Source organism: Hyaena hyaena, unplaced genomic scaffold (genome assembly GCF_003009895.1).
Source record: "Hyaena hyaena isolate Hyena2069 unplaced genomic scaffold, ASM300989v1 scaffold_77, whole genome shotgun sequence".
Classification (NCBI taxonomy): domain Eukaryota; kingdom Metazoa; phylum Chordata; class Mammalia; order Carnivora; family Hyaenidae; genus Hyaena; species Hyaena hyaena.
Window position 1 is genome coordinate 3,447,272 of NW_024080708.1, and position 14,000 is coordinate 3,461,271.

Below are 14,000 nucleotides of genomic sequence, written 5' to 3' on the forward strand. Positions count from 1 at the left end.
TTTGCAGTATGTTTCACATACTCCTTTCTATGGTTATTTAATCTAATGATGCCTTATGATAAGTATTTCAGAGCCAAAACTCTAGATCATCTGAAATTACTTAAGTGAATCACATCAGTCAATCTGTGCCTTTGCCTTTAAGATAAAGTGTAGTTAAATGCTAAATATGCAAATATGCAGCTTCTAAAGTCTTTGAGACATAGACTCTTGCTTATTATAACATTTAATATATTTATTTATGTTTTAGTGGTTAAGGCATTTAAGTGGGCCCTGTTTTCTGGCTCTTTGCTTGTGCTGCTTCTCTCTGAATTCTTCTCAAGTACCATTAAACTATAAAGGATATAATTTATTCTAGCTAACATATAGAGATTTTTTCTTCTATCTTTTTTTATTGTAGTAAAAGACAGGTAACTTAAGATCTACCCTCTTAACAATATGTTAAGTATACGTTACAGTGTTATTAACTGTTGGCACAATGTTGTCCAGCACATCTCTAGAACTTTTTCATCCTGTATGACTGAACTTCATAGGTATTGAACAGCAACTCCCCATTTCCCTCTCCCTTCAGCCCCTGATAACCACCATTCTACTTTTTGCTTCATTGAGTTTGACTACTGTAGATACCACATATTAGTGAAATCATGTAGTATTTGTCCTTCTGTGACTGGCTTATTACATTTAGGATGATATACTCCAGATTCATCCGTGGTGTAGCATATGACCAGATTTTCTTCCTTTTTCTGACTGAATAATATTCCATTGTGTGTGTATACCACATCTTCTTTATCCATTCATCCATGATGGGCATTGCCACCTCTTGGCTATTATGAACAGTGTTTCAATCAATACATGTATTCAGATATCTCTTTGATATTCCGATTTTAATTCTTTTGGATAAGTATCCGGGAGTGGGATTGCTGGACCATATGGTAGTTCTATTTTTAATTTTTTGTAGTACCTCCAATACTGTTCATAATGGCTGCACCATTTTACATTCTGCCAATAGTGTACAGGAATTCCCATTTGTGTACATCCTTGTCAATTTATTTCCTACATGTGTTCTTTGAAGAAATGTCTATTTAGGTCTTTTGCCCATTTTTAAAATAGTTTATTCTTTAATGTTTATTTATTTTTGAAAGAGATAGAGTGAGCAGGGGAGGGGCAGAGAGAGAGGGAGAAAGAATCCCAAGCAGGCTTCATGCTGTCAGCCCAGAGCCCAGTGTGGGGCTCAATCTCATGAACCTCTGCGATCATGACCTGAGCTGAAATCAGGAGGCAGTTGCTCAACTGACTGACCCATCCAGGTGCCCCTTGCCCGTTTTTTTTTTTTTTTTTTTTAATTGGGTTATCTGCTGTTGAGTTGTTAAGAGTTCTTTATATATTTTAGATATTAACTTCTAATAAGATACTTGGTTTCTAAATACTTTCTTCCATTCTGTTGGTTGCCTTTTCACTTTGCTGATTGTTTCATTTGCTCTACAGAAGTGTTTCAGTCAATGTAGTCCCACTTTATTTTTGCTTTTGCTGCCTGTGCTTCTAACGTACTATTCAAGAAATCATTGCCAAGGTAATGTCATGAAGCTTTTCCCCTATGTTTTCTTCTAGGGGTTTTAGATTTTTCAGGTCTTATATTTAAGTATTAAAGACTTTGAGTTGACTTTTGTATGTGGTATTAAATAACAGTCCAGTTTTGTTATTTTGCATGTAGATACCAACTTTCCCCACCATCATTTGTTGAAGGAAATGAAGGAGTACATTTTCCCCATTATGCATTCTTGCCCCACTGTTGATCAGTTGACTGTACATGTGTGGATTTATTTCTGGGTTCTATTCTGTACCATTGGTCTGTATAACTGTCTTTGTGCTGGTTTACTCTTTTGATTACTGTAGATTTGTAATGTTTCAAAATTAAGTGTGAGGCCTCCAATTTGGTTCTTATTTTTCAAGATTGCTTTGGCTATTTGGGGTCCCTTGTGGTTCCATATGAATTTTAGGATTGTTTTTTCTATTCCTATAAAAAATAGTATTGGGATTTCTATAGGAATTGCATTAAATCTGTAGACCACTTTAGGTAGTATGTAATTTTTAACAATATTGTCTTCCAGTCCATGAACATGGGACATTTTTGCATTTGTGTCTTCTTTAATTTCTTTTAACAATGTTTTGTAGTCTTCAGTGTACAAGTCCTTTATTTCCGTGGTTGGATTTTTTTTTTAATTGAAGCACTATTGACATTTGAAAAAGCTGTACATATTTATTTTGCATTTTTTGTGTCAATTTTTTATTTACATTCTAATTAGTTAAAATATAGTGTAATATTGTTTTCAGGAGTAGAATTCAGTGATTCATCACTTATCCAGTAAAGCTGTACATATTTAATGTACAAATCTTGATGAGTTTGAAAATAAATGTACACCCATGAAACCATCACCATATCCAATGCCCTAAACTTAACCGTCACCTCTAGAAGTTTCCTCCCTCCTCCTTTTTTTTTTTTGATAATAACATTTAACATAAGATCTACCTTCTTAATAAATTTGAAGTATCTAATACAGTAATGATAACTATATGCACTGTGCTGTACAGTAGATCTATAGGACTTACTCATCTTGCATAAGTGAAACTGTGTACACTTTGATGAACATCTCCCCAGTTACCCCTCCTCCCAGCCTCCTGGCAAACATGATTCTACTCTGCTTTAATGAGTCTGGCTGTGTTGGATGCCTGATATAAATGGGATCATGTAGTATTTCTTCTTCTGTATTTGATTTATTTCACTTAGCATAGTGTCTTCCAAGTTTATGTTGTACCAAATGAAAAGATTTTTTTTTAAAGGTCAAATAGTATTCCATTGTATTTATACATATTTTATTTATCCATTCATCTGTCAGTGGACATTTAGGTTGTTTCTATGTCTTTGCTATTATAAATAATGCTGCACTGCACAAGGGAATGCAGATATTTTGTCCAAATCCCAATTCCAGTTCTTTTGGGTATATACCCAGAGGTGGGATCGCTGGATTGTATGTTAGTTCTGCTTTTAATTTTTTAAGGAACCTCCATACTGTTTTCCATAGTGGTTGTACCAATTTACATTCCCACCAATAGCAAACAAGACTTAAAATTTCTCCATATCCTCATCAACACTTACTTTTTGTTGTTGTTGTTATTATTAGTAGCCATCCTAACACATGTGATGTTTCATTGAGGTTTTGATTTGCATTTTCCTGATGGCTAGTGATATTAAGCATCTTTTTATATATCTGTTGGCCATTTGTATGTCATTTTTGAAGAAATGACTATTGAGGTCTTTTGCCCATTTTTAAAATTGGGTTATTTCAGGTGGGTTTTTGTTTTGTTTTGTTTTGTTTTGTTTTTTTGCTACTGCATTTCAGGAGTCCCTTATATATTTTAGATATTAATCCTTTATCAGATATCAGATATATGATCTGCAAATATTTTCTCCTTTCTGTGCTTTGCTTTTTCACTTCGCTGATTTTTTTTTTCGCTGCACATGTTTTTAGTTGTAATCACACTTGTTTATTTTTGCTTTTGTGTTGCTTGTGCTTTTGATGTCGTATCCAGGAAGTCATTGCCAAGATCAGTGCAACAAAGCTTTTTTCTCTGTTTTCTTCTAGGAGTTTTTGGAGTTTCAGGTCTTATTTTAAAATATATAATCCATTTTGTGTGTGGTGTGAGTTAAGCATCAATTTTAATTCTTTTGCTGTGGATATCCAATTTTCTCAACACCATTTATTGATGAGACTATCTTTTTACCATTATATATTCTTGGCCCCTTTGTCAAAGATCAATTTACCATAAATATGTGGTTTCTTTCTGGGCTCCCTATTCTGTTTTATTGGTCAGTATGTTTGTTACTTATGCTAGTCCCATACTGTTTTGATTACTGTAGCTTGAAATTAGGAAATATGATGCCTCCTGCTTTGTTCTTCTTCCTCAAGATTATTTTTTCTACATGGGATCTCTTGTGGTTCCATATCCATTTGAGGATTTTTTTCTTTCCATAAAAATTGACACTGGAATTTTGATAAAGATTACATTGAATCTGTAAATCACTTTGGGTAGTATGAACATTTTGTCAATATTAATACTTCCAGTCCAATCTATGAATATGGAATATCTTTCCATTTATTTGTGTCTTTTTTAAGTTTCTTTCATCAATGTTATGTAGTTTTCTGTGTACAAGTCCTTAAGCTACATGGTTAAGTTTATTTCTAGGCATTTTATTATTTTTGATACTATTGTAAATGAGATTGGTTTTTCTATTTAATTTTCAGATGGTTCATTGTTAGTGTAAACATTTAGAAGGATTGACGTTAATTCTTCTTTAAGTATTTGGTAGAATTCACCCATGAAGCCACCTGGTCCTGGGCTTTTCTGTGCTGGGAGGTTTTTGATGACTGATTCAATCTCATTACTAGTTATAAATCTCTTTAGATTTTCTATTTCTTCATGATTTAGTCTTGGTAGGTTCTATGTTTCTAAGAATTTATCCTTGTCTTCTAGGTTATCCAATTTGTTGGCATATAGTTGTTCATAGTAGTCTCATGTAATCCTTTCTTTTTCTGTGGCATCAGTTATAACATCTCCTCTTTAATTGTTGATTCCCTCCTTTTTTCTCAGTCTAGCTAAAGGTAGTCAATTTTGTTGCTCTTTTTAAAAAGCCAGCTTAGTTTAGTTGATTTTTTTCTAGTTTTTCTAATCTCTTTTGTTTATTTCTGCTTTAGTTTTTATTTCTTTCCTTCTACTAACTTTGGGCTTAGTTTGCTTCTTTTCCTAGTTCCTTAAGTTGTAGAGTCAAGTTGTTTGTTTGAAATCTTATTTTATTTTATTATTTTGTATATTTTTAAAAGTTTATTTATTTATTTTGAGAGAGAGCACACAAGCAAGGGGAGGAGCAGAAAGAGAGGGAGAAAGAGAATCCCCAAGCAGGCTCCACGCTCTCAGCACAGAGCATGATGTGGGGCTCAAACTCATGAACCGTGAGATCATGACCTGAGCTGAAATCAAGAGCCAAATATTTAACCTACTGAACCACCTAAGCACCCCTTTATTATATTTTTAAAGTGAACTCCACTGCCCAAGGTGAGGCTTGAACTCAAGACCCTGAGATCAAGAGTCACACGTTCCACTGACTAAGTCAGCCAGGCATGTCTAAGATTTTTTTTGGTTTTGTTTTTGAAAGACAGAGACAGAGAATGAGCAAGCACGTGACTGTGAGCAAGGGAGGGACAGAGGAAGAAGGAGAGAGAATCTGAAGCATGGAGCCTGACCCAAGGCTCACTCTCACAACCATAAGATCATGATCTGAGCCAGAATCAAAAGTCTGACGCTTAACTGACTGAGCCACCCAGGTGCCCCATGAGATCTTCTTTTTTATTTTTTAAAAATTTTTTTTCTTAATGTTTTTATTTATTTCTGAGAAAGAGAGAGATACAGCGTGAGCAGGGGAGGGCCAGAGAGAGAGGGAGACACAGAATCTGAAGCAGACTCCAGGCTCTGAGCTAGCTGCCAGCACAGATCCTGAGGCGGGGCTCAAACCCACAAACTGTGAGATCATGACCTGAGCCAAAGTCGGATGGTCAACTGACTGAGCCACCCAGGTGCCCTGAGATCTTCTTTTTTAATGTAGGCATTTATCACTATAAAATTCCCTCTTAGTACTGCTCTTGCTACATCCCATAAATGTTGTTATGTTGTAGTTTCATTTTCATTTGTCTCAAGATATTTTATAATTTCCCTTCTGATTTTTTCTTTGACCCGTTGGTTGCTTAAAAGTATGACATTTAATTTCCATGTATTTGTGAATTTTCTAGTTTCTCTTCTGCTATTGGAAGTAAGGTATTGAAATCCTAGTATTATTGTATTGCTGTCTATTTCTTCTTTCAGTTCTCTCACGTTTGCTCCATATACTCAGGTGCTCTGGTGTTGGATGCATATTTATTTATAGTTATAGCTTCTAAGTAAATTAACCCTTTTGTCATTATATAATGCCCATTTTTGTCTCTTGTTACAATTTTGACTTAAAGTCTATTTTATCTGATATACATACACATGGCCACCCCTGTTTTCTTTTGGTTATCATTTGCATACAATGTCTTTCTCTGTCCTTTCATTTTTAGCTTATATGTGGCCTTAAATATAAAGTGAGTTTCTTATAGACAGCTTATAGTTGGATCTTATTTTTTTAGTTATTCAGCCACTCTGTGTCTTTGATTAGGGAGTTTAACATACTTACATGTAATTATTGATAAGGATTTACTATCATCATTTATTATTTGTTTTCTGTCTTATAGCTCTTTTGTCCCCTTTTTTCCTCTCTTGATGTCTTCTTTTTCATTTCATTGATTTTTTTGTGCTAATGTGTTTTTTCCCTTTTTTTCTTTTATCTTCTATAGGTATTTTCTTTAGTGTTATAGTGGGGCTTCCTTAAAACATAACAATCTATTTTAAGCCAATAAGGACTTAAATTTAATTGCATTCGAGGGCTCTTTTTTGTTTTCTTGAATTTTTTTATTTATAGCATCCCATTCCTAATAGAATATTGTCTCATTTCTCTGAGGGGATTAGTGATAGTTTTTTGAAGTTTTCTTCTCCTTGCATTGTCTATTTTCTTTTTCATTTGCTTTCATTTCTGTTTGTTCTGTTCTTTCACATTAGAGGCTTTCCTCAGATACGGTAGGTACCAGATCCTGGTAATCTGTTCCCATATTTATTAGAAGCTCTGAGCACATGAATGGCCCTTGCTGACTTTTAGCTTCACTTTAAAGTCACCTGGCTGGTCCATTTGTTGGAGAAATTCCCCATCCCAAATCAGTATTTTTTTGTCTTTTCTCTTGGGGCTAATCATACTTAGTGTACATTATTTCTCTTAATCTTCTTGTGTTCAGATATAGTATTTACATCCTCATCTGAGCCTGACATTCCCCATATTTAGAAAATGAGCTACCAGTATTCACCAGGATTGGGATTGGCCTTTCTCTAGTAGCTAATTTTAGGGGAGGATCTTCCAAGATCTAGTTGGCTTTTAAACAACTTTCAGCCTACTCCCCTTATCTTAACCTCATCCCTTTACCTTCATTTTCAGAGGTACTTGAAGCTATCAGTTCCTAAACTGTTTGAGGATTCTTAGGTGTAGTTTGGGGTAGTTCCTGGCTTTCCCCACTGCTGGTGTAAGATTCAGCTTTATTTTCCAGCTTCTAGAGCACTGCTGCTATTGCCTCCTTTCCTTGTTCTTTCTGATCTTATGGGTTTGTGTTTAAAAAAAAAAAGTCCCTATAGTTTTAGAGAGTTTTCTGGAGGGAGTAAAATTAGATCCAAGTATTAATCTGTCATCTGTATCTGAAACTAATTCTTACTACAGTGAAATAGTTGCCTTACCTCCCTCATGTGCTATCTCTGTTAATCCTCGGTTTACATTAGGTGTTATACCTGAAGAACCTTAGCCCTCGGGTGACCGAAAGAGACCTTGTCTCACTGTTCGCTCGGTTCCAGGAGAAAAAAGGACCACCAATTCAATTCCGAATGATGACTGGACGAATGAAGGGGCAGGCTTTTATCACCTTTCCCAGTAAGTAGCTTTATCTGGGTAATTAATTGTAGCATCAGTTCATTAGAGACTATTTATACCCTCTCTAATTTAGATATAGTCCTTTGATTTCTTTATATCACATGAGAGACATGGGCTTGAACAGCACGTGGGAAGAAGAAAAGAGAAGTAAGGAAAATATGTTTTTAGTGTTCCTCCACCCTCTCTTCTATGCTTCTTCTCCTCTGTTGACAGTGTATGACTGCCTGATCCCATTGTCCTCAGTTTTCTCCAGTCATGGCACGTCCTTCTCACTCTGTCAAAATTGACCTTCCTTTTGCTGATGACAGTATTTCTAGTTCAGATTATATTACTTATTAATATATTGGTATTCTGATAGAATACTTGTTACTTGCCTTATGCTATTCTTTTGGGACTAAGAGATTATATGTTAACATGTTAATTCACTAGTAATTCATAATTAACTAGGGGATGATTATAAATTCTTTTAACCATTGTTTCTATCTTAATATATGATTTCAGTATCCTAATTAAAAGAGAATAGTAATATAGGAATTTCATTTTCTGTAACAGACCAGACTGTCTCTTCTGGTGGAAGCTGGGTAGGAGCTATACCTTCCATTATCCCTAAACTACCATTACTTAAAAACAGCCTAGTAATCTATGTGTAGGCAAGTGCTTTTACACATAAGCTGTACCAGACTTCCCTCTGCTTTTTTCATACATTCTTATACCATTTTTCCTATCTTGGTAAGGTTTGTGGGTCCTCTACACTTTCAGTCCTTTCGTGTGAGGACCCTTTTTAACTTAAAATATTTTTCATTGATCCATTAATTGAATGTATCCATTAATTGAAAAAAATATATATAATGAAAAGGTTTTATAAACTCAGTACTTTAAAGTGTATAGCTATTTTACTAGTAACAGCAATTTGTAGTATATACATATGTGAGATATAAATTGGTTTAGTCAGAAGACATTGCTTGTCTACTTATGATTTCACAGATTCTGGGCAGTAATTCTACTTCTTCTAAATTTTTTACATACAGGCTCTGAGACTGTTGAAAACAGTTGAAAGTTGAAAACTCCTGCTATACACTGTATACTCACACCACAAGCATCCATATGTCTATAAGAATTCTTAAACTTATTTATTCCAATGAGGGCTTCTATTCTCCCATCAAAAGAAAAAAAGCAGCAAAATGTCCTCAGTACCATGATAACACCTTTTATTCATGTCATCCATTTTGAAAATGGTTTCATTATCACAATACCTATAATCTGTTACCTAAGATAGAGGTTTGTATATTATTGGTTATAGCTTAACCTTCTTTGGCAGACTGTCTATATTCTTGTTTCTCTACCATTATCTTTGAGTTAGGAGACACTCAAACATCATTTTAAGTTTTTATTGTCATTATTTTTAGCCATTAGTTTATTCTTGCTGAGTTATACAAATTTGAGATTATGGAAAAGATAATCAAATTAAAGAACTATATGTAGACTTATAGCCTATATTAAAGAACTAAATATAGCTTTATAGCCTATATTTAACTCAAAGGCAAAACAACATAAACTAGACTTGGAATAGGATTGAATTATTAAGCCCTATGTAAATTGATGCTTTTTTTTTTTTTCTCTTTTAGATAAGGAGATAGCACAGCAAGCATTGCATCTAGTAAATGGATATAAACTGCATGGGAAAATATTGGTGATAGAATTTGGAAAGAACAAAAAGCAACAGTCAGATCTCCAGGCTGCTTGTCTCATATCATCTGCTACAGATAACACTACAGAAATCAGTGGTAGCTAAAAGATATATAGATGGTGAGTCCCAGGAGGTCTTTCTTGCATCAGAATCTTGGATCTGGGATTTGTGTATAGATAGCAATTTATTTGATTTGAAGAAGAGAAACTAACTGAGGGAGAGAAAAATCTAAGATAATCCCTCTCTGTTTCAGAATGAATTGGTAGGAAACATTTTTTTATAATCAAAGACTATATAGGACAGACATGGCAAGTATGAAGTGTAGGGTACAAAGGGTATCATTTTCTCAGGATAAATTACAAAGGATTATTTCCAAGGATTTTAAAAATCTTTATAATTTATCGGGGGTCTTAAATATTTGTCCCTAAAGATAACATTCTTTCCAAGGTTTCTTCCTATATGCAGAACTAAAAAACTAACTAAATGTTGAAATATTTATTTACAGGAGCTCCTTTATCCCTATTTATATTCACCTAGTAAATAAATGACCAAGACACCAGGCCTAAACATCAACAAATGCTGTTGAATAAGAACTATCAGCAGTGACAGTAGGTAATTTCATTAAATCAGTCCACATATTTAATGAATGCTTCCCCATGAAGTTACCAGTATCTTCAAAAAGCTATATATTTTTCTAATGAAAGCATTTAGATCAAAATATTGATGTTCTCATAGTCATTAAGCTAGCTACCATTGAGCAATCATTGAATTCAAAGCAATAAACATTGAATCAATATCTAATATATGTTATATATTAGGTATATGAATTTTAGAAGAGGAACATACTAGTAAACAATACTAAAAGAGGGCGGGAAGAAAGTTTTCTCCAGAAGAGAGTCAGTCATTCCTAAATCCCTCAGTTGTTTATAGTTGCTGGAGAATAGGAAAAAAGTATGATATAGAGGAAGTAGTACAAACTTTGGAATTGGACTTGTGTTTGAACTTCACAGCCACACTTACCACTTCGTGACCTTGGCAAGTCACTTAATCTGAGCCTCAGTTTTCTCATCTATAAAATGAGGATAATAATACTACTTACCTCATTGGGTTGTAAGGATTAAAAGAGATGATAATTATTTTGGCTGAAGAATAGGAAGAAAAAAATGGAAGAAAACTGAACAGAGAGTAGGACCATTAAGCACCCCAACATACTTTTAATGAGAGGACAAGAAAAAGAGAAGAGAAAGAAAAAAAGCAGAAAACATATTCCAATAAATAATGGCTGTAAATGTCCCAAATTTGATGAGAAACATCACCTATACATCCAAGAATTTCAACAAACCCAAAATAGGATAAAGAAGAAATGGACAGACACATCATAACAAAAATGCTAAAACTAAAAGACAAAGAGAAACTCTTGAAAGTAGCATGAGAGAAATGAAGCATCACTTAGAAGAGAACCCCAATCAGACTAACAGCTAACTACTCATCAGAAACAACGGAGGTGGCAGTGGGATAACATATTCAAAGTGCTCAAAGAAAACACCTGTCAGTATAGAATCCTATATCCAATAAAGCTGTTTTTGAAAATGTAGATTAAAATATAAGCCTTCCCACATCATTAAAAACTGTTGTTGCTGGCAGACCTGACTTCTAGGAAATAGCAAAGGAAGTTCTTCAGGCGGAAAGCAGTAACTTTGGATAATAATTTAAATCTATACATATAGAAAAATACCACGGTTAAAAGTAATTACATAATTAGGAAAGACAGTCTAAATGCATTTTTTCTTCTCTTAATTGGTTTGAAAAACAATTGTATAAAGCAATATACATATATATAGTTGCATTGTTGGGTTTATAACACATAAAAATGAAATATATTTGCTAATGACAAAACATAGGAGTTGGGTGGAAGCAAAGCTGTATTGGACTATAGAAATGACTCCAGATGGTAATGCCAATCTATAGGAACAAGTGAAGAAAACAAGAAATAGGAAATAAGAAAGTTAATATAAAAAAAGTGACAAATATATATTTGTTCTTCTTCCTTCTCTGAGCTTCTTTAAATGAAATAAAATTTCATCAAATAATAATTATAACAGTTTGTTGTTGGATTTATAATGTGTAGAAATAATGTGTATAATAATAATACCACAAAAAAGTGGGTAAACAAATAGATTCATGTAGGAATAAGGTGTTTATATCTCATTGGAATTTAGTTTCTATATATCTGAAGCCAACTGAGTTAATATTTGTATGGTAAGCCCTAGAGCAACCACTATGGAAATAACTGAAAATGTTATTAAACTTAAGTTAAAAACTATTCAATGCCAAAGGATGAATAGAGAAACAAAGGCAAACGCCAGAGGCATAAAAAAAAAAAAAAAACAGTAAAATGGCAGTCTTATGTCCACGTACATTAATAATAGCAATACATATGAATGGATTAAACAATCCAGTGAAAGGCAGAGATTGTCAGACTGGGAAAAATACACAAGATTCAACTCTGTGCTATTTGTTGGGGCTACACTTTAGATTTAGAGATACAAATAGATTGAAGATTAAACATAAAGGATTATCAGGCAAATGGCAACTATAAGAAAGCTGGAGTAGATATACTAATATTAGATAAAATAGACTTTAAAACAAAAAAAAATGTCTTTAGACACAAAGAGTGACATCTTTGTGATAATGATAATGATAAAAGAGTAGACCCATCAGAAAGAGCAAAATTCTATATGCACCTAATAACAGAGCACCAAAATACATGAATCAAACACTGAACTAAATGAAGGGAGAAATATATGTGTACAATAGAGCTGGGGTATTCAGTGCCCCATTTTGAATAATAGAACAATTAGATAATAAACAAGGAAATAAAAGACTTAGTGCCACAATGAACTAGACCTTAAAGTGATCTATAAAACACTTTACCCAGCAAGAACAGAATGCACATTCTTCTCAAGGGCATATAAATATCTTCAGGATAGATCATACTGTAGACCATAAAACAAACCTCAGTAAATTTAAGTGGACTGAAATCATGCAAAGTATGTTTTCTGACTACATGGGATTGAGTTAGAAACCAGTAACCGAAAGATGGGGAACTCAGACACATGAATTAGACACACTTTTAAATGGCCAGTGGGTCAAATAAAAAATCACAAAGGAAATTAAGAAATCCTTTGAGATGAATGAAAATGAAAACACCACATACCAAAATGTGGGATGCACCAAGAGCAATGCTTGGAAAGAAATTTATAAACACATATGCCAGTATTTAACAAGAAAAAATGATCACATATCAATAGCGTATCATTTAATACCTTGAGACACTGGGAAAAGAGGAGCAAACTAAACAGAGCAAGGAAATAAAAAGAAAATAAAAAGATAAGGTAAATAAGTGACAGAGAATAGAAAGACATCAGAGAAAGTCAATGAAACTAATGGTTGGTTCTAGAAAAAGATCAACAAAAGGGACAAAATTTTTGCTCGATTGACCAAGGAGAAAAGAAGACTCAAATTACTGGAATCAGAAGTGAAGGAGAGAACATTACTACCAACCTTCTAGAAATAAAAAGTGTTATGAAGGAACACTATGAACAATTACATACCAATAAATTAGATAAATGAAATGGGAAAATTCCTAGGAACACAAACTACTGAAACCAATGGGAAAGAAAATCTGAAAATGTCTAACAAGTAAAGAGGTTAATTAATAATAATTAATAACATAAAAAAATGCCCACAAGGAAAATCCCAGACTCAATGGCTTCTCAGATAAATTCTAGCAAACACTAAAGGAAGAATTAATACAAATTCTTTATATACTTCTAAAAAGTATGAGGAACACTTCTAATATATGCTATAAACAGGAATAACCCTGAAAACATGCTAAATGAAAGAAGCCAGTCACAAAAGACTGTATGATTATATGATTCCATTTATATGAAGTGTCCAGAATTTGTAAATATATAGAGACAGAAAGTAGATTAGTAGTTGCTCAAGGGTAGGGGTGATAGCTGAATTGTATATTTCTTTAGAGGTTGGTTAAAATGTTCTAAAATTGATTGTGATAATAATTGTACAACTCTATGAATATACTATAAATAATGGATTGTATGTATGTGAATTTTGTCTCAAAGTCACCAGAAAAAAAGAAATTGGATAAAACCCAACTGTCCATCAATAGGAAAATGAATAAATAAATTATGATACATTCATTTAGTGGAATACTATATATCCATTAAAATAATGGGGTATATCTGTGAATACATTCTGATCTGTTTGGTGTCTAGAATTTTGTACTAATTTGAAAAGCAAGAAATGGTATAATGTGGATGCACTTTTATAAACAAAAACATTTGTATATGTATGATATATGTGTATATAGGTATTTCTGAATAAATTTAGGAAAAAGCTGGGAAATATACATACCAAACTGTAAACCTTTTAGAAGTAGGATTAGATAGGCTGAAAGGGGATTTTTGCTTTACAAAATTTTTAAAGTGGTGTGATTTGGGGTGATTTTTACTTTTTTTCAGTTATTTTTTTAATTAAAAAATGTTTAATACTCTACAGATGTCTTGGGTTCCAGAATATTTGTCAGGCCTGTTCTGAGAATATCATCTAAGTGTACTCAGGACAAACTCCTATTCCTTTGATATACTGCTCACTTAGGATTAACTCTTCAATTTTAAATATAGTTTAAGGGGAGGAAGT

General features: G+C 33.4%; 1 protein-coding gene across 3 annotated transcripts in view; it reads left to right on the top strand.

The window, feature by feature from the left end:
• RBM41 (RNA binding motif protein 41) overlaps positions 1–12,129 on the top strand; it is a 66,242-nt gene extending 54,113 nt beyond the window's left edge. For all 3 annotated transcript variants that reach the window (XM_039233507.1, XM_039233508.1, XM_039233506.1), the window contains 2 exons: positions 7,444–7,591; positions 9,217–12,129. In XM_039233507.1, the coding sequence (XP_039089438.1) occupies positions 7,444–7,591; positions 9,217–9,383 (315 nt within the window). In that variant the 3' untranslated portion in view covers positions 9,384–12,129. The remainder of the gene's footprint in view (positions 1–7,443; positions 7,592–9,216) is intronic.
• Positions 12,130–14,000: the final 1,871 nt, after the last annotated feature.